Consider the following 20,697-nt stretch of genomic DNA (forward strand, 5'->3'; position numbering starts at 1 on the left):
TTGGGGGACTGGTGGCCGCTCACCGGACCTGCCACACCACCGATAGGACCAAGCCAAGACGAGCCACTGACAACACCTGGAGACGCAACAGCCGGGAAGGGCGAGCGACCAGCAGTTGGTGGACTGCTGGCCACTCATCAGACCTGCCACACCACCGATAGGGCCAAGTCAATACGAGCCGCCACCAACATCCTGGAGACATGCAACAGCCAGGGAAGGGCGAACGACCAGCAGTTGGGGGACTGCTGCCCCTCACTGGACATGCCACACCACCAATAGGACGAACCCAAGACGAGCCGCCGATGACACCTGGAGACACGCAACGGGTGGGAAGGGCGAGCGACCAGCAGTTGAGGGACTGGTGGCCACTCATCGGACCTGCCACACCACAGATAGGGCCAAGCCAAGACAAGCCACTGACGACACCTGGAGACACGCAACGACCAGGAAGGGCGAGCGACCAGCGGTTGGGGGACTGGTGGCCTCTCATCGGACCTGCCACACAACCAATATGACCAGGGCAAGACAAGCCGCCGACGACACCTGGAGACTGGTGGCCACTCACCGGACCTGCTACACCACTGATAGGAGCAAGCCAAGACCCACTGCAGATGACACCTGGAGACACACAACGGCCGGGAAGGGCGAGCGACCAGCAGTTGGGGGACTGGTGGCCAGTCACTGGACCTGCCACATCACCGATAGGACCAAGCCAATACGAGCTGCTGCCGACACCTGGAGACATGCAACAGCCGGGAAGGGCAAGCAACCAGCAGTTGGGGAACTGGTGGCCGCTCACCAGACCTGCCACACCACCGATAGGACCAAGCCAAGACGAGCCGCTGATGGCACCTGGATACACGCAACGGCCGGGAAGGGCGAGCCGCACCACCGATAGGACCAAGCCAAGACGAACCACCGCCAACACCTGGAGACACGCAACAGCCGTGAAGGGCGAGGAACCACCAGTTGGAGGACGGCTGGCCGCTCTCCGGACCTGCCACACCACCAATAGGACCAAGCCAAAACGAGCCGCCTCCGACTCCTGGAGACGCACACAACAGCTGGGAAGGGCAAGTAACCAGCGGTTGGGGGACTGCTGGCCGCTCTCCGGACCTGCCACACCACCACCGATAGGACTAAGGCAAGACGAGCCGCCACCGACACCACCTGGCCACAAATGCAATGGCTGGGAAGGGCGAGTAACCAGCAGTTGGGGAACCACTGGCCACTCTATGGGCCTGCCACACCACCGATAGGACCAAGCCAAAATGAGGCACCGACACCACCTGGAGACACCCAACGGCCGGAAGGACGAGTGACCAGTGGTTGGGGGACCGCTGGCTGCTCTCCAGACCTGCCACACCACAGATAGTACCAAGCCAAGATGAGCCGCTGCCAACTCCTGGAGATACACACAACGGCTGGGAAGAACTCTCCGAACCTGCCACACCACCGATAGGACCAAGCCAAGACAAGCCGCCACTTTCACTTGGAGACACACGCAATGGCCAGGAAGGGCGAGCGATCAGTGGTTGGGGGAACGTTTGCTGCTCTCCGGACCTGCCACACCACTGATAGGACCAAGCCAAGACAAGCCGCCGCCGACTCCTGGAGATACACGCAACGGCCGGGAAGGGCGAGGGATCAGCGGTTGGGGAACCGCTGGCCACTCTCCATACCTGCCACACCACCGATAGGACCAAGCCAAGATGAGCTGCTGACACCACCTGGAGACACGCAATGGCCGGGAAGAGTGAGTGACCAGCAGTTGGGGAACCGCTAGCCGCTCTCCATACCTGCCACACCACCGATAGGACCAAGCCAAGATGAGCCGCCAATGACACCTGCAGACATACGCAACGGCCAGGAAAGGCGAGCGTCCAGTGGTTGGGGGAATGCTGGCCGCTCACCGGACCTGCCACACCACTGATAGGACCAAGCAAAGACAAGCTGCCGCCGCCACCACCTGGAGACACACGCAATGGCTGTGAAGGGCGGGCGACCAGAGGTTGCGGGCCGCTGGCCGTTCTCCAGACCTGCCACACCACCGATAGGACCAAGCCAAGAGGAGCTGTCGCAAACACCTGGAAACACAAGCAATGGCCGGGAAGGGCGAGTAACCAGCAGTTGGTGGGCCGCTGGCCGCTCTCTGGACCTGCCACACCACCGATAGGACCAAGCTAAGAGGAGCCACTGTCGCCACCTGGAGACACATGCAACAGCCAGCTAGGCGGAGCGACCACCGGTTGGGGGGCTGCTGGCCGCTCTCCGGACCTGCTGCACCACCGATAGGACCAAGCCAAGAGGAGCCGTCGCAACCACCTGGAACACACGCAATGGCCAGAAAGGGCGAGTAACCAGCAGTTGGTGGGCCGCTGGCCGCTCTCTGGACCTGCCACACCACCGATAGGACCAAGCTAAGAGGAGCCGACGCCACCACCTGGAGACACACGCAATGGCCGGAAAGGGCGAGCGGCAAGCGGCCCCCAACCGCTGGTCGCTCACACCACCGATAGGGCCAAGCCAAGACGAGCCGCTAAAGACACCTGGAGACACGCAACGACAAGGAAGGGCGAGCGACCAGCGGTTGGGGGACTGGTGGCCTCTCACCGGACCTGCCACACCACCAATAGGACCAGGGCAAGACGAGCCGCCGACAACACCTGGAGACACACAACAGACGGAAAGGGCGAGCGACCACCAGTTGGGGGACTGGTGGCCACTCACCGGACCTGCCACACCACTGATAGGAGCAAGCCAAGACCCGCCGCAGATGACACTTGGAGACACACAACGGCCGGGAAGGGCGAGTGACCAGCAGTTGGGGGACTGGTGGCCAGTCACTGGACCTGCCACATCACCGATAGGACCAAGCCAATACGAGCTGCTGCCGACACCTGGAGACATGCAACGGCCGGGAAGGGCAAGCAACCAGCAGTTGGGGAACTGGTGGCCGCTCACCAGACCTGCCACACCACCGATAGGACCAAGCCAAGACGAGCCGCTGATGGCACCTGGATACACGCAACGGCCGGGAAGGGCGAGCAAGCAGCAGTTGGGGGACGGCTGGCCGATCATTGGACCTGCCGCACCACCGATAGGACCAAGACAAGGCGAACCACTGCCAACACCTGGAGACACGTAACAGCCGTGAAGGCCGAGGAACCACCATGTAGAACAACCTGTTCTTTAATTTATTTCCATGTAGAACAACCTATTCTTTTAATTTACTTCCATGTAGAACAACCTATTCCTTTAATTTACTTCCATGTAGAACAACCTGTTCCTTTATTTTGCTTCCATGTAGAACAACCTGTTCCTTAAATGTACTTCCATGTAGTACAACCTGTTCCTTTAATTTATTTCCATGTAGAACATCCTATACTTTTAATTTACTTCCATGTAGAACAACCTATTCCTTTAATTTACTTCCATGTAGAACAACCTATTCCTTTAATTTACGTCCATGTACTGTAGAGCAACCTATCTTTAAATTTTACTTCTATGTAGAGCAACCTGTTCCTTTAATTCACTTCTATGCAGAACAACATTTTCCTTTATTTTACTTCCATGTAGAACAACCTGTTTCTTTAATTTACTTCCATGTAAAACAACCTGTTCCTTCAATTTATTTCCCTGTGGAACAATCTATTCCTTTAATTTTATTCCATGTAGAACAACCTGTTCCTTTAATTTAATTGTGTGTAGAACAACCTGTTCCTTTAATTTACTTCCATGTACAACAACCTGTTCTTTTAATTTACTTCCATGTAGAAGAACCTGTTCCTTTAATTTACTTCCACATAGAACAACCTTTTCCTTAATTTACTTCCTTATAGAACAACCTGTTCCTTTAATTTACTTCCATGTAGAACAAACTGTTCCTTGAATTTACTTCTATATAGAACAACCTGTTCCTTTAATTTAATTCCATGTAGAACAACAACCTATTCCTTTAATTTACTTCCATGTAGAACAACCTGTTCTTTTAATTTACTTCCAAGTAGAAAAACCTGTCCCTTTAATTTACTTCCATGCAGAACAACCTGTTCCTTTAATTTACTTCCATGTAGAACAACCTATTCCTTCAATTTAGTTCCATGTAGAACAACCTATTCCTTCAATTTACTTCCATGTAGAACAACCTGTTTCTTTAATTTAATTCTATGTAGAACAACCTATTCCTTTAATTTACTTACATGTAGAACAACTGTTCTTTATTTTATTTCCGTGTAGAACAATCTGTTACTTTAATTTACTTCCAGGTATAACAACTTGTTCCTTTAATTTACTTCCAGGTAAAACAACTTGTTCCTTTAATTTACTGCCATGTAGAACAACCTGTTCCTTTAATTTACTTACATGTAGAACAACCTGTTCCTTTAATTTACTTCCATGTAGAACAACCTGTTCCTTTAATTTATTTCCATGTAGAACATCCTGTTCCTTTAGTTTACTTCCATGTAGAAAAAACTGTTCCTTTAATTTATTTCCATGTAGAACAACCTGTTCCTTTAAATAACTTCCATGTAGGACAACCTGTTCCATTAATTTACTTCCATATAGAACATACTGTACCTTTAATTTACTTCCATTCAGAGCAACCTGTTCCTTTAATTTTCTTCAATGAAGAACAACCTATTCCTTTAATTACTTCCAAGCAGAGCAACCTGTTCCTTTAATTTACTTCCACGTAGAACAATCCGTTCCTTTAATTTACTTCCATGCAGAACATGTTCCTTTAATTTACTTGCACACAGAACAACCTGTTCCTTTAATTTACTTCCATGCAGAACATTCTGTTCCTTTAATTGGCTTCCATTTAGAACAACCTGTTCCTTTAATTTACTCCAATGCAGAACATCCTGTACCTTTAATTTACTTCCATGCAGAACAACCTGTCCCTTTAATTTATTTCCATGCCTTCCTTTATTTACTTCCATGTAGTACAACCTGTTCCTCTTAATTTACTTCCATGTAGAACAAACTGTTCCTTTAATTTACTTTCATGTAGAACAACCTGTTCTTTTAATTTTCTTCCATGTAGAACAACCTATTCCTTTAATTTATTTCCATGTAGAACAACCTGTTCGTTTAATTTACTTCCATGTAGAACAACCCATTCCTTTACTTTACTTCCATGTAGAACAATCACCTATTCCTTTAATTTTCTTCCATGTAGAACAACCTATTCCTTTAATTTACCTCCGTGTAGAACGACTTTTTCCTTTAATTTACTTTCATGTAAAACAACCTATTTCTTTAATTTACTTCCATGTAGAGCAACCTGTTCCTTCAGTTTACTTCCATGTAGAACAACCTGTAACTTTAATTTCCTACCATGTAGAACAATCTGTTCCTTTACTTTACTTCCATGTAGAACAACCTGTTCGTTTAATTTTCTTCCATGCAGAATAACACATTCCTTTAATTTACTTCCATGTAAAAACAACCTGTTCCTTTAATTTTCTTCCATGTAGAATAACTTCCTTTAATTTACTTCCATGTAGAACAAACTGTTCCTTTAATTTACTTCCATGCAGAACAACCTGTTCATTTAATTATTTCCATGTAGAAGAAGCTGTTCATTTAATATACTTCCAGGCATAACAATCTGTTCCTTTAATTTACTTCCTTGTAGAACAACATTTCCTTTAATTTACTTCCATGTAGAACAACAACCTATTCCTTTAATTTACTTCCATAAAGAACAACCTGTTCCTTTAATTTACTTCCATGTAGAACAACTTGTTCCTTTAATTTACTTCTATGTAGAACAACCTGTTCCTTTAATTTACTTCCCTGTAGAACAACCTATTCCTTTAATTTACTTCCATGCAGAACAACCTGTTCCTTCAGTATACCTCCATGTAGAACAACCTATTCCTTTAATTTCCTTCAATGTAGAACAACCTATTCCTTTAATTCACTTCCAAGTAGAACAACAACCTATTCCTTTAATTTAATTCCGTGTAGAACAACCTTTTCCTTTAATTTACTTCCATGTAGAACAACTTGTTCCTTTAATTTACTTCCATGTAGAACAACCTATTTTTCTTATTTTACTTCCATGTAGAACAGGCTGTTCCTTCAATTTACTTCCATGTAGAACAACGTATTCCTTAATTTACTTCTATTTAGAACAACTTATTCCTTTAATTTACTTCCATGTAGGACAATCTGTTACTTTAATTTACTTTCATGTAGAACAACCTGTTCCTTTAATTTGTAAGGTGTCAAAGAAACGAGCAGGTAAAAGTTACTGCTACTTTATTACAGATCCAGGCAGCTTATATTGCGGCCGACTGACGCCGGGCCGTGAGAGACAATGGAATTGACTGTGACCTGAGGTCGAAACAATAAACAATAATATGCAGTGAACGAGTACAAATTACAATACAAAACATACAGAGCTACAATATAGATACAGTCTTGATGCCTGTGAATGAAGAAACATGTGATACACAATGTGTGACATTCGTATAAACACCATAAAGTAAAAATGATTAAAATGCGTGACCTGGCACGTTTTAGGCGTGACTAATTGAGCTTGAAGAAAACGGGAAGTCACCAAAGAAAACAAGCTCAGCGGAGACTTAATTAATGGCGCCGAAACACTATCCTGGCGGCTTAATTGGTGACTTTACAAATACTCCCCCCCCAAGACGAGGGACGCGTCTGATTAATCCCTGTATCTGCTGGGACGCTGAAGGGTGCCGCGGCTCCTTGAAGATAACTGAGGGGCCTCCCGCCTGTGAGGCTGCTGTTTGGGCGGTTCCTTCCTGGGGCGGCCGCGCCTGCGGGGGTGAGGGCGTGCTGGAGTGCGTTTGGGCGGAAGGGGTGCTGCGTCGCTGCCGGGACTCTCCGACAGGAAGGCGGGCTTTAGCCGGTCTATGGAAACCCAGTCGTTCTTGCCTGGGAGTGCCAGCTGGAACGCCTTGCTGTTCCGCTCCACGCTCCAGCACGCGGAAGGGTCCCCTGTAGGGCTTAGTTAGTGGTGGACGGACGGCGTCGACTCTGACGAAGACGTGGGTGGCGGATGACAGCTGTGGCGGCATGAAGGTGGTTGCTTTGTCGATGTATGAGCGCCTGCAAGGGGCGAACTTGCCGGCCACGTCGCGGAGCCTCTGCAGAGATGGGGAGTGGCGATCATCCGTCACGAGCTCTCCCGGCACCATGAGGGGTTCCCCATAGGTTTGTTCAGCTGCGGATGGGGTGCCGTCGGCTCTGGGGCGGTCCTCAACCCGAGGAGGACCCACGGCAGCTGATGTTTCCAGTCCTCGGCAGGTGCAGCGGGCCATGAGGGATGACTTTGGGACCTGTGGAACCGTTCAACCAGGCCGTTGGCCGCTGGGTTGTACGCTGTGGTGGTGTGGTGCATGGTTCCCAGCAGTTGAGCCAGGGCAGACCACAACTCGGAGAGGAAAGCAGGGCCCTGTCGGTTGTGATGTGGTCCGGGGCCGGGCGGCTAACCCAACTGGAGAGCAGGGCCTCAGCGCACGGCGCTGGCGGTGGCTTCTTGCATGGGTGTGGCCGGGCCACCTCGTCGAACGGTCTACCACCGTGAGGAGGTATCTGGATCCGCCTGATGGGGAAGGGGCCCGACGACGTCGATGTGGATGTGGCGGCGGCGCCCTGGCTGTGGGAACTCGCCTACCCCGACTGCGTGTGATGACCCACTTTACTGGTCTGGCACTGCAGGCACTGTTTTGCCCAGGCTGTGGCGTCCTTTTGCACCCGTGCCAGACGAACTTTTTGAAAGCAGTTTGGCCGTGGTCCTGCCGGAGGGTGTGAGAGGCCGTGAATGATGTCGAATACCTGGCGGCGGCGTGAGGCTGGAACCAAAGGGCAGGGCTGGCCTGTGCTGATGTCACAGAGCAGGCTGGGGCCTCGGGGGCGAGGGTCACGTCCCGCCACTTGAGGGATGTGATGGCGGTGCGGTATGCTGGGGTTTCTGGGTCAGCGGCCTGTTCTCTGGCAAGGTCCTGGTAATCTACACCAAGCTGCACTGCGTTCAACTCGACTCTGGAGAGGGCGTCTGCTACGGGATTTTTCTTGCCGGGAGGTACCTGACGGAACAGGTAAATTCGGCTATGGCTGAGAGGTGGCGCTGCTGTCTGGAAGACCATGCGTCCCCTGCTTCGTGAAGGCGTGAACCAGTGGCTGGTGGTCTGTGAAGATTGTGAAGGGCGTCCCCTCCAGGAGGAACTTGAAGTGCCGAACTGCGCGGTACATCGCGCAGAGTTCCCTGTCGAAGGTGCTGTAGCGGGACTCTGCGGGACTGAACTTCTTGCTGAAGAAGGCGATGGGCTGGGGCGCCGTTGATGATTTGCTCCAGAACAGCACCGCAGGCAACGTTACTGGCGTCTGTCGTCAGCTGGAGGGGAGCCTTGGGATCCTGGTGTGCCAAGGCGGTTGCCTTGGTGAGGGCTGCCTTCGTCAGGGAAAAGGCCTGCTGCTGGCTGGGTCCCCAAGACAGGGACTTCGGTTGACCTTTAGGACTTCCGTCAGGGGGCCGTGGGTGTGCGCGATCCCGGGATGAACCGCCTGTAGAAGTTTACCATCCCAAGGAACTCCTGGACGGCCTTGATGGAGGTGGGTGTCGGGAACTTGGCTACGGCTGCCACTTTCGATGTAAGAGGGCGGACGCCTGTCGGAGACACCTCGTGACCCAGGAATTCCGCTTTCTGGACGCCGAAGGTACACTTGTCGAAACGGACGACGAGGCCGTTTTCTTGGAGGCGCTGGAGGACTGCTTTGATGTGCCTCTGGTGTTCGCTGTGAGACCTGGAAAATATGAGAATGTCGTCGGCGTAGCAGACGCAGAATTTTAGGTCCCCAGGATGCTGTCCATGAGCCGCTGGAAGGTGGCCCGGCGTTCCTCAGCCAGAAGGTGGAGAAGGCGAACACATAGGACCTGAAGGGCGTGATGATGGCTGTCTTTGGTATGTCCTCTGGCGCAACAGGTACCTGGAAATAAGATTTAAGAAGGTCCAATTTAGTGAATATTTTGGCCCCGTGAAAGGAGGCCGTGAGGTCTTGCATATTGGGTAGAGGGTAGTGGTCGGGCTCCGTTGCAATGTTGAGCCGCCTGTAGTCGCCGCAGGGTCTCCAGGAGCCGTCCGGTTTCTGCACCATGTGAGGGGGGAGGCCCATGGACTGGAGGCTTTCCTGCAGATGCCCATCTGTTCCATCTCCCGCGAATGCTTTTTCGCCTCCTGAAGGCGCTGAGGGGAAGCCTGCGGAACTTCGCATGTGTCGGGGGCCCTTTAGTCACTATATGGTGGTATATGCCGTGCTTGGCTGGGGCCCCGGGACTTGGCGGCTCGGGCTTAAATACCTCAGGGAAATCCGACAGAAGGTGTGCATACTGGTGGGGCGACGGCGCTGATGGTGGGTCTGGGTCCCGCCGTTAACGGAAGAGACCGGCAGGAGTCGGTATCGAGGAGGCGCTTGCGCCCCACGTCGACTAGCAGGCCGAAGTGCGCCAGAAAATCGGCCCCCAGGAGTGGGGTTCCTACGTCCGCGACGATGAAGTCCCAGGAGTAACTCTGGCCAAGGATGGAGATCGACAGGAGCCTGGTGCCGTAGGAGAGGATGGGGTTCCGTTGGCGGCCGTCAGAAAGCGGCCGGGTCTGGTGTCTGGTTGCGGTCCTCTCTGGATGCTGGGAAGACCGATTTAAAGGCTCCCTGTGTCGACCAGCATCATCCTGCCGAGACGGTGTCGCGGACGCAAAAACCTACTGTTTTGAGGCCCTGGGTTCTTCGGCTGCCATGGCGGCCTGTCCTGCTGGCCGCCACCCCGCTTTTTTGAACGGTTGAACGAGCAGGGCGGCAGGCAGTTTCGGGCGTCCTTTCCGAACCACTTGTGGTAGCGACAGAAGCCCGGGACCTCCGTCTGCTGTGGTTCGGTGGACGTCTGTTGGCGATGGCGTTGACGGGCTGCTCTACGTCCTCTTCAGGCTGGACGGAGCTGACCGGCTGTGTGGCCGGTTTTAGCCGCTGTGAAGCCTTGACGGAGTCTGTGAGGTGTTGTGCCGCCTCTATGAGGTCCTTGACAGGCATGGTGTAGGGGTGAGCGATCTGGTTGCGTACTTCCGGGAGAGTTGGCGAAGGAAGATTTCCCGTATGAAGCTTATCTCCTGCCGCTTGTTTGTGCCACCCAAGACTGGTATTGACAGGAGATCTACGACCATGCCCCCGCGTCTCTTGGATTGAGGTCGTGGCGTGGATTATTGGCAAGGTCGTTGGCGGCCCGGCTCGGCGATGGGCAGGAGCAAGCTCTTCGAGGAGGAACTTTTTGTGGTGCTGTATGGGGTGTGTGTTTCGGGTACTCGCGAGATGAGTTTTCTGTACACGTCCTCCGGAAGGGCGTTGAGCACTGTGTCGGCCTGTAGGATTTCGTCCGTGAGGTCCGCGATTCTGAAGTGGCTCTCCACCCTGCGCAGCCACATCGATGGGTTCCCCGCGTAAACGGGCGGCAGCTTTACTGTGCGATTGTGTTGCCCGGCCGTCGTGTGTTGGGCGCTGGTGTGGAGTTGCGGGAGGGCCTCGATGCGCGGGGCGGGCGCGGCTGTGATGGGAGGTAGGTAAACCTCGGAGTCCCGCGGGGTCGCGTTTAACTGCATGAAGGAGGGGATATCCGCGTCCATGCTCGCTCCTTTGACCCCTTACTGGAGTGGGGTACTCGCGTCAATACGCACTTTCGTGCGCCGTGTGGTTCCGCTAGTGGCGCTGGTGGGTACGCCCGACGAGAGTCAAACGCTGGTTACAGCGCCGTGTTTAGGCCGCTAAGAGCGTTTTGGAGAAATCCTGGAGCCAAGACTGAGTCGCCGTGTGAGTCCGCTAATGGCTCCGGGATACTCGGGGTCACCACTGTAAGGTGTCAAAGAAACGAGCAGGTAAAAGTTACTGCTACTTTATTACAGATCCAGGCAGCTTATATTGCGGCCGACTGACGCCGGGCCGTGAGAGACAATGGAATTGACTGTGACCTGAGGTCGAAACAATAAACAATAATATGCAGTGAACGAGTACAAATTACAATACAAAACATACAGAGCTACAATATAGATACAGTCTTGATGCCTGTGAATGAAGAAACATGTGATACACAATGTGTGACATTTGTATAAACACCATAAAGTAAAAATGATTAAAATGCGTGACCTGGCACGTTTTAGGCGTGACTAATTGAGCTTGAAGAAAACGGAAGTCACCAAAGAAAACAAGCTCAGCGGAGACTTCGGCGAAACACTATCCTGGCGCCGAAGGTGGTGACTTTACAAAATACTTCCCAAGACGAGGGACCGCCTGATTAATCCCTGTACCTGGTGGGACGCTGAAGGGTGCCTGTTCATTGAGGATAACTGAGGGGCCTCCGCCTGAAGAGGCTGCTGTTTGGCGGTCCTTCCTGGGAACAACCTGTTGGATGGTGAGGGCTTGCTGGAGTGCGTTTTCCTTGAAGGGGGTGCTGAACGACGCTGCGGGACTCTCCGACAGGAACGTGCGGGCTTTAGCCGGGTCTCCATGGAAACCAGTCGTTCCTGCCTGAAGTGCCAGCCGAACGCCTTGCTGTTCCGTTCCAGCACGCGGAAGGGTCCCCTGTAGGCTTTAGTTAGTGGTGGACGGACGGCGTCGACTCTGACGAAGACGTGGGTGGCGGATGACAGCTGTGGCCTGAAGGTGGTTGCTCTGTAATGCAATGAGCGCCTGTTGCAAATTAACTTGCCGCCACGTCGCTGGAGCCTCTGCAGAGATGGGGAGTGGCGATCATCCGTCACGAGCTCTCCCGGCACCACGAGGGGTTCCCCATAGGTTTGTTCAGCTGCGGATGGGGTGCCGTCGGCTCTGGGGCGGTCCTCAACCCGAGGAGGACCCACGGCAGCTGATGTTTCCAGTCCTGCAGTGCAGCGGGCCATGAGGGATGACTTTAAGGACTTCCCTGTGGAACTGTTCAACCAGGCCGTTGGCCGCTGGGTTGTACGCTGTGGTGGTGTGGTGCGTGGTTCCCAGCAGTTGAGCCAGGGCAGACCACAGCTCGGAGAGGAAAGGGCCCCTGTCGGTTGTGATGTGGTCCCGGGACGCCGTGGGGCTAACCCAACTGGAGAGCAGGGCCTCGGCGCACGCCGCTGGCGGTGGCTTCTTGCATGGGGCGTGGCCGGGCCACCTCGTTGAACGGTCTACCACCGTGAGGAGGTATCTGGATCTGCCTGATGGGGAAGGGGCCCGACGACGTCGATGTGGATGTGGCTTCGGGCGGCGCCCTGGCTGTGGGAACTCGCCTTTAACCCCCGACTGGTGTGACGACCCACTTTACTGGTCTGGCACTGCAGGCACTGTTTTGCCCAGGCTGTGGCGTCCTTTTGCACCCCGTTCCAGACGAACTTTTTGAAAGCAGTTTGGCCGTGGTCCTGCCGGAGGTCCATGAGAGGCCGTGGAATTCATGTCAAATACCTGGCGGCGGCGTGAGGCTGGAACCAAAGGGCGGGGCTGGCCTGTGCTGATGTCACAGAGCAGGCTGGGGCCTCCGGGCGAATTTAGGTCACGTCCCGCCACTTGAGGGATGTGATGTAGGTGCGGTATGCTGGGGTTTCTGGGTCAGCGGCCTGTTCTCTGGCAAGGTCCTGGTAATCTACACCAAGCTTTATATAATCTTTTGCTCAATTCGACTCTGAGAGGCGTCTGCTACGGATTTTTCTTGCCGGGGAGGTACCTGAACAGGTAAATTGGCCATGGCTGAGGTGGAGCTGTCTGGAAGACCATGCGCCCCTTGCTTCGTGAAAGCGTGAACCAGTGGCTGGTGGTCTGTGAAGATTGTCCATGGCGTCCCTCCAGGTTACAATTTACTTCCATGGTACATCGCGTCAAAGGTGCTGTATCGGGACTCTGCGGGATTGAACTTCTTGCTGAAGAAGGCGATGGGCTGGGGGTTTTTGATGATTTGCTCCAGAACAACTTGAGGCAACGTTACTGGCGTCTGTCGTCAGCTGGAGGGGAGCCTTTGGGATCTGGTGTGCCAAGGCGGTTGCCTTTGAGTGAGGCGGCCTTTTGTTTCATGGGAAAAGGCCTGCTGCTGGCTGGGTCCCCAAGACAGGGACTTCGGTTGACCTTTGGACTTTTCAGGACAACGTGTCCCGGGACAGCACCTGTAGAAGTTTAGATATTACCATCCCAAGGAACTCCTGGACGGCCTTGATGGAGGTGGGTGTCGGGAACTTTGACGGCTGCCACTTTTCGATGTAATGAGGGCGGACGCCTGTCGGAGAGAACCTCGTGACCCAGGAACTCTGCTTTCTGGCTACACTTGTCAAAACGGACAGGCCGTTTTCATTGGAGGCGCTGAGGACTGCTTTGATGTGCTGTTCTGGTGTTCGCCATGAGACCTGGAAAATATGAGAATGTCTTCGATGTAGCATTAAGAATTTTAGGTCCCCAGGATGCTGTCCATGAGCCGCTGGAATTTTTTGGCGTTCCTCAGCCAGAAGGTGGAGAAGGCCTTAACACATAGGACCTAAAAGGGCGTGATGATGGCTGTCTTTCTTCACCTCCCATGTTTTCTGGCGCAACAGGTACCTGAAAATAAGACAGAAGGTCCAATTTAGTGAATATTTTGGCCCCGTGAAAGGAGGCCGAGGTCTTGCATATTGGGCAGAGGGTAGTGGTCGGGCTCTTATGTTGCAATGTTGACTTTTCTGTAGTCGCCTCAGGGTCTCCAGGAGCCGTCCGGTTTCTGCACCATGTGGAGGGGGAGGCCCATGGACTGGAGGCTTTCCTGCAGATGCCCATCCGTTCCATCTCCTCGCGAATGCTTTTTCGCCTCCTGAAGGCGCTGAGGGGGTTTGAACCGCATGAAGTCACTATATGGTGGTATATGCCGTGTTTGGCTGGGGCCCCAGGGACATTTTTCAGCTCGGGCTTAAACACATCAGGGAACTCCGACAGAAGGTGTATAAACGTTAACGGAGAGACCGGCAGGGTCGGTATCAAGGAGGCGCTTGTTTAACCTATTCGACTAAATCGCCAGAAAATCGGCCCCCAGGAGTGGGGTTCCTAACCCGCGACGATGAAGTCCCAGGAGTAACTCTGGCCAAGGATGGAGATCGACAGGAGCCTGGTGCCGTTGGAGAGGATGGAATTTCCGTTTCAGGAAATGCAGTGGCCGGTCTGGTGTCTGGTTGCGGTCCTCTCTGGATGCTGGGAAGACCGACTTGAAAGGCCCTGTGTCGACCAGCATCATCCTGCCGGAGACGGTGTCGCGGACGAAAACCACTGTTTTTGAGGCCCTGGGTTCTTCGGCTGCCATGGCGACCTGTCCTGCTGGCCGCCACCCCGTTTTTGAACGGTTGAACGAGCAGGGCGGCAGGCAGTTTCGGGCGTCCTTTCCGAACCACTTGTGATAGCGACAGAAGCCCGGGACCACCGTCTACTGTGGTTCGGTGGACGTCTGTTGGCGATGGCGTTGACGGGCTGCTCGTCCTCTTCAGGCTGGACGGAGCTGACCGGCTGAGTGGCCGGTTTTAGCCGCTGTAAAGCCTTGACGGAGTCTGTGAGGTGTTGTGCCGCCTCTATGAGGTCCTCGACGGGCATGGTGTAGGGGTGAGCGATCTGGTGCGTACTTCCGGGAGAGTTGGCGAAGGAAAATTTCCACGTCTGGCTTATCTCCTGCCGCTTGTTTGTGCCACGAGACTGGTGTTGACAGGAGATCTCGACCATGCCCCAAGCGTCTCTTGGATTGAGGTCGGGCGTGGATTATTGGCAAGGTCGATAGCACGGGCGGCCGGCTCGGCGATTCGAGGAGGAACTTTTTGTGGTGCTGTATTTGAGGGTGAGTGTTTGGTACCCGCGAGATGAGTTTTGTTGTACACGTCCTCCGGAAGGGCGTTGAGCACTGTGTCGGCCTGTAGGATTTCATCCGTGAGGTCCGCGATTCTGAAGTGGCTCTCCACCCTGCGCGCAGCCACCTCGATGGGTTGCCCTGGCGTAAACATTGGCGGCAGCTTTAACCGCGTGTGTTGCCCGGCCGTCGTGTGTTCGGGCGCTGGTGTGGAGTGCGGGAGGGCCTCGATGCGGGGGGGCGCGGCTGCGATGGGAGGTAGGTAACCTCGGAGTCCGCGGGGTCCGCGTTTAACTGCATGAAGGAGGGGATCTCCGGCGTCCATGCTCGCTCGTTTTGACCCCTTACTGGAGTGGGATTGCGTCGGTACGCACTTTGCGTGCGCCGTGTGGTTCCGCTAGTGACGCTGGTGGGGTACGAACGAGTCAGCACGCTCAAACGCTGGTTACAGCCGTGTTTAAGAGCGTTTTTTGGAGAAATCCTGGAGCCAAGACTGAGTCGCCGTGTGAGTCCGCTTAATGGCTCCGGGATACTCCGGGGTCACCACTGTAAGGTGTCAAAGAAACGAGCAGGTAAAGGTTACTGCTGATTTATTACAGATCCAGGCGGCTTATATTGCGGCCGACTGACGCCGGGCCGTGAGAGACAATGGAATTGACTGTGACCTGAGGTCGAAACAATAAACAATAATATGCAGTGAACGAGTACGAATTACAATACGAAACATACAGAGACACAATATAGATACAGTCTTGATGCCTGTGAATGAAGAAACATGTGATACACAATGTGTGACATTCGTATAAATACCATAAAGTAAAAATGATTAAAATGCGTGACCTGGCACGTTTTAGGCGTGACTAATTTAGCTTGAAGAAAACGGGAAGTCACCAAAGAAAACAAGCTCAGCGGAGACTTAATTAATGGCGCCGCCGAAACACCATCCTGGCGCCGAATTGGTGACTTTACAAACCTATTCCTTTAATTGAGGGACGCGCCTGATTAACCTGTTACTTGGTGGGACGCTCCATGTGGAACAACCTATTCCTTTAATTTAATTCAATGTAGAACAACCTGTGAGGCTTTAATTTACGGTCCAGGTAGAACAATGATGGGAGGCGGCTTTAATTTGGTGAGGGCTGTTATTTTAATTTGCTTCCTTGCAGAATAACATATTCGCGACTTTAATTTACTCTCCATGTAAAACAACCTGGGCTTTAATTTACTTCTATGTAGAACAACCTGTTCCTTTAATTTACTTCCATGTAGAACAACCTATTTTTCTTATTTTACTTCCATGTAGAACAGCCTGTTCCTTTAATTTACCCATGTAGGGCTTAATTTACTTCTATTTGAACAACTTATTCCTTTAATTTACTTCCATGTAGAACAATCTGTTCCTTTAATTGACTTTCATGTAGAACAACCTGTTCTCTTTAATTTACTGAGCCATGTAGAACAATCTGTTCCTTTAATTTACCAAGCAGAACAACCTGAGCCTTGCAGAGATCCATGTAGAACAATCCGTTCCTTTAATTTACTTCCATGCAGGACAAACTGTTCCTTTAGGTTTGTTCAGCAGAACAACCTGTTCCTTTAATTTACTGCCATGTAGAACAACCTATTCCTTTAATTTACTTCCATGTAGAACAACCTATTTTTCTTATTTTCTTCCATGTAGAACAGCCTGTTCCTTTAATTTACTTCTGTGTAGAATATCTTATTCCCTTAATTTACTTCTGTTTAGAACAACTTATTCCTTTAATTTACTTTCACGTAGAACAACCTGTTCCTTTAATTTACTTCCATGTAGAACAACCTGTTCCTTTAATTTACTTCCATGTAGAACAACCTGTTCCTTTAATTTACTTCCATGTAGAACAATCCGTTCCTTTAATTTACTTCCATGCGGAAGAAGCTGTTCTTTTAATTTACTTCCATGTAGAACATCCTGTTCCTTTAATTTACTTCCATGTAGAACAACCTGTTCCTTTAATTTACTTCCATGTAAAACAACCTGTTCCTTTAATTTACTACCATGTAGAACAATCCGTTCCTTTAATTTACTTCCATGCAGAACAAACTGTTCCTTTAATTTACTTCCATGTAGAACATCCTGTTCCTTTAATTTACTTCCATGTAGAACAACCTGTTCCTTTAGTTTATTTCCATGCAGAACAACCTGTTCATTTAATTTACTTCCATGTAGAACAATCTGTTCCCTTAATTTACTTCCATTTAGAACATCCTGTACCTTTAAATTACTTCCATGTAAAACAACCTGTTCCTTTAATTTACTTCCATGTAGAACATCCTGTACCTTTAACTTACTTCCATGTAGAGCAGCCTGTTTCTTTAATTTACTTCCATGCATTCTTTAATTTAATTCCATGTAGTACAACCTGTTTCTCTTAATTTACTTCCATGTAGAACAACCTGTTCCTTTAATTTACTTCCATGCAGAACAACCTGTTCCTTTAATTTACTTCTATATAGAACAACTTATTTTTCTTATTTTACTTCTATGTAGAACAGCCTGTTCCTTTAATTTACTTCCATGTAGAACAACTTGTTCCCTTAATTTACTTCTATTTAGAACAACTTATTCCTTTAATTTTTTTCCATGTAGAACAATCTGTTCCTTTAATTTACTTTCATGTAGAACAACCTGTTCCTTTAATTTACTTCCATGTAGAACAACTTGTTCCTTTAATTTACTTCCATGTAGAACAACCTATTCCTTTAATTTACTTCCATGTAGAACAACTTGTTCCTTTAATTTACTTCCATGTAGAACAATCTTTTCCTTTAATTACTTCCATGCAGGACAACCTGTTCCTTTAATTTATTTCCATGTAGAACAACCTGTTCCTTTAATTACTTCGATGTAGAACAACCTGTTCCTTTAATTACTTCCATGCAGAACAACCTGTTCCTTTAATTTACTTCCATGTAGAACAACTTGTTCCTTTAATTTACTTCCATGTAGAACAACCTGTTCCTTTAATTACTTCGATGTAGAACAACCTGTTCCTTTAATTACTTCCATGCAGAACAACCTGTTCCTTTAATATACTTCCATGTAGAGCAACCTTTTCCTTTAATTACTTCCATGTAGAACAACCTGTTCCTTTAATTTACTTCCGTGTAGAACAAACCTGTTCCTTTAATTACTTCCATGCAGAACAACCTGTTCCTTTAATATTCTTCCATATAGAACAACCTATTTCTTTCAAGTCTTTGTTCACGTTTTTTTCAATTTTTTTTTTTTTTTGTTAAATGACCGCTTTTGTTTCATAATATTATATTCCTTTTTACTGCTATAGCCAACATCATGTCTATTTTCTCATCTATCTTGCAACTTCACCTCCAGACTGGTTTTTCATCTCTAAAATTATTACCTTCTATTCCTACTACACACTGGATTTATTCCGTCACCCCATCGTCTAGAACCACAAACGCTCTTTGCTGACGCTGAGGATAGTTTTGAATCTCACGCTCGCGCGCTCCCAAATACCCAGTAAAATTCTCTTCTTTGATCTAGGCCATTTTTCATCGTTTTTCTCCTTATGTATTTTTCTCACTTCTAATCAAACTCACTTTTCTTAGTAACCCTCATAGTTACTCACACACACGCATTTCTGTCTATCTGGTAGTATATAAAGGAATGTTTTGAGGTCTTTAAACATTCTACGGATCTATTTCCGTAAAGCTTTTCTGTTTATTTTATTAGGTTCGGTTATTTGTGTACACTACTCTGTTAATGCGTGTAGCATTTGTCTCTTTTTGTATCTTAATATAAATATTTCAATATTATTCAGGTACTGTAACGATTTTCTTTAGTTGAAATATTAATTCTTTAGTGCCTCATGGTTTGTGTGAAGGCTGTTACTGCTCACTCATTTGCCTTTTAGCTAGTTTCGCTTGTGTCATTTGGGTCTGTTTACTCCTTTGCCTTGTATTGGCTATTACTGGTGTCCTTTTGTTCAGTTCGGTCATTTTCCTTTCATCCTGTTTCACTGGCGGCCTGTGGGTCTGTTTACGCCTTTGCCTTTTAACCTATTCACCAGTGTTTTTAGGTCTGTTCGCTTATTTGCCTTTTAACCTGTAAGGTGTCAAAGAAACGAGCAGGTAAAAGTTACTGCTACTTTATTACAGATCCAGGCAGCTTATATTGCGGCCGACTGACGTCCCAGGAGTAACCCGTGAGAGACAATGGAATTGACTGTGACCTGAGGTCGAAACAATAAACAATAATATGCAGTGAACGAGTACAAATTACAATACAAAACATACAGAGCTACAATATAGATACAGTCTTGATGCCTGTGAATGAAGAAACATGTGATACACAATGTGTGACATTCGTATGGTGTCGCGGACGTAAAAACCTACTGTTTTTGAGGCCCTGGGTTCTTCGGCTGCCATGGCGGCCTGTCCTGCTGGCCGCCGCCACCCCCGTTTTTTGAACGGTTGAACGAGCAGGGCGGCAGGCAGTTTCGGGCGTCCTTTCCGAACCACTTGTGGTAGCGACAGAAGCCCGGGGACCTCCGTCTGCTGTGGTTCGGTGGACGTCTGTTGGCGATGGCGTTGACGGGCTGCTCTACGTCCTCTTCAGGCTGGACGGAGCTGACCGGCTGTGTGGCCGGTTTTAGCCGCTGTAAAGCCTTGACGGAGTCTGTGAGGTGTTGTGCCGCCTCTATGAGGTCCTCGACAGGCATGGTGTAGGGGTGAGCGATCTGGTTGCGTACTTCCGGGAGGAGTTGGCGAAGGTAGATTTCCCGTATGAAGCTTATCTCCTGCCGCTTGTTTGTGCCGCCCAAGTCTGGTATTGACAGGAGATCTACGACCATGCCCAAGCGTCTCTTGGATTGAGGTCGTGGCGTGGATTATTGGCAAGGTCGATAGCACGGGCGGCCCGCTCGGCGATGGGCAGGAGCAAGCTTCGAGGAGGAACTTTTTGTGGTGCTGTATGTGAGGGTGTGTGTTTGGTACTCGCGAGATGAGTTTTTGTACGTCCCCTCCGGAAGGGCGTTGAGCACTGTGTCGGCCTGTAGGATTTCGTCCGTGAGGTCCGCGATTCTGAAGTGGCTCTCCACCCTGCGCAGCCACATCGATGGGTTCCCCTGCGCGAAACGGGGCAGCTTTACGGTGAGGGCGGCCCGCGATTGTGTTGCCCGCCGTCGTGTGTTCGGGCGCTGGTGTGGAATTGCGGGAGGGCCTCGATGCGGGGCGGGCGCGGCTGTGATGGGAGGTAGGTAAACCTCGGAGTCCGCGGGGTCCGCGTTTAACTGCATGAAGGAGGGGATATCCGCGTCCATGCTCGCTCCTTTGACCCCTTACTGGAGTGGGGTATTTTCGCGTCAGTACGCACTTTCGTGCGCCGTGTGGTTCCGCTAGTGACGCTGGTGGGGTACGCCGACGAGAGTCAGCACGCTCAAACGCTGGTTACAGCGCCGTGTTTAGGCCGCTAAGAGTGTTTTGGAGAAATCCTGGAGCCAAGACTGAGTCGCCGTGTGAGTCCGCTAATGGCTCCGGGATACTCCGGGGGTCACCACTGTAAGGTGTCAAAGAAACGAGCAGGTAAAAGTTACTGCTACTTTATTACAGATCCAGGCAGCTTATATTGCGGCCGACTGACGCCGGGCCGTGAGAGACAATGGAATTGACTGTGACCTGAGGTCGAAACAATAAACAATAATATGCAGTGAACGAGTACAAATTACAATACAAAACATACAGAGCTACAATATAGATACAGTCTTGATGCCTGTGAATGAAGAAACATGTGATACACAATGTGTGACATTCGTATAAATACCATAAAGTAAAAATGATTAAAATGCGTGACCTGGCAC

At 50.3% G+C, this 20,697-nt stretch overlaps 1 protein-coding gene across 1 annotated transcript; it reads right to left on the reverse strand.

Moving 5' to 3' along the window:
• Positions 1-16,592: 16,592 nt before the first annotated feature.
• LOC136842297 (apolipoprotein A-IV-like) lies at positions 16,593-17,213 on the reverse strand. Its single transcript, XM_067109556.1, has one exon. It carries the CDS (start codon positions 17,211-17,213, stop codon positions 16,593-16,595), a length of 621 nt encoding a protein of 206 aa, XP_066965657.1.
• Between the last annotated feature and the right edge of the window lie 3,484 nt (positions 17,214-20,697).

This window comes from Macrobrachium rosenbergii, chromosome 10 (genome assembly GCF_040412425.1).
Source record: "Macrobrachium rosenbergii isolate ZJJX-2024 chromosome 10, ASM4041242v1, whole genome shotgun sequence".
Classification (NCBI taxonomy): Eukaryota; Metazoa; Arthropoda; class Malacostraca; order Decapoda; family Palaemonidae; genus Macrobrachium; species Macrobrachium rosenbergii.

Bases quoted from the DNA above. Each gene is read 5' to 3' on its own strand.
- LOC136842297 (XM_067109556.1), bottom strand. From the start codon at position 17,213: ATGCATGGAAGTAAATTAAAGAAACAGGCTGCTCTACATGGAAGTAAG.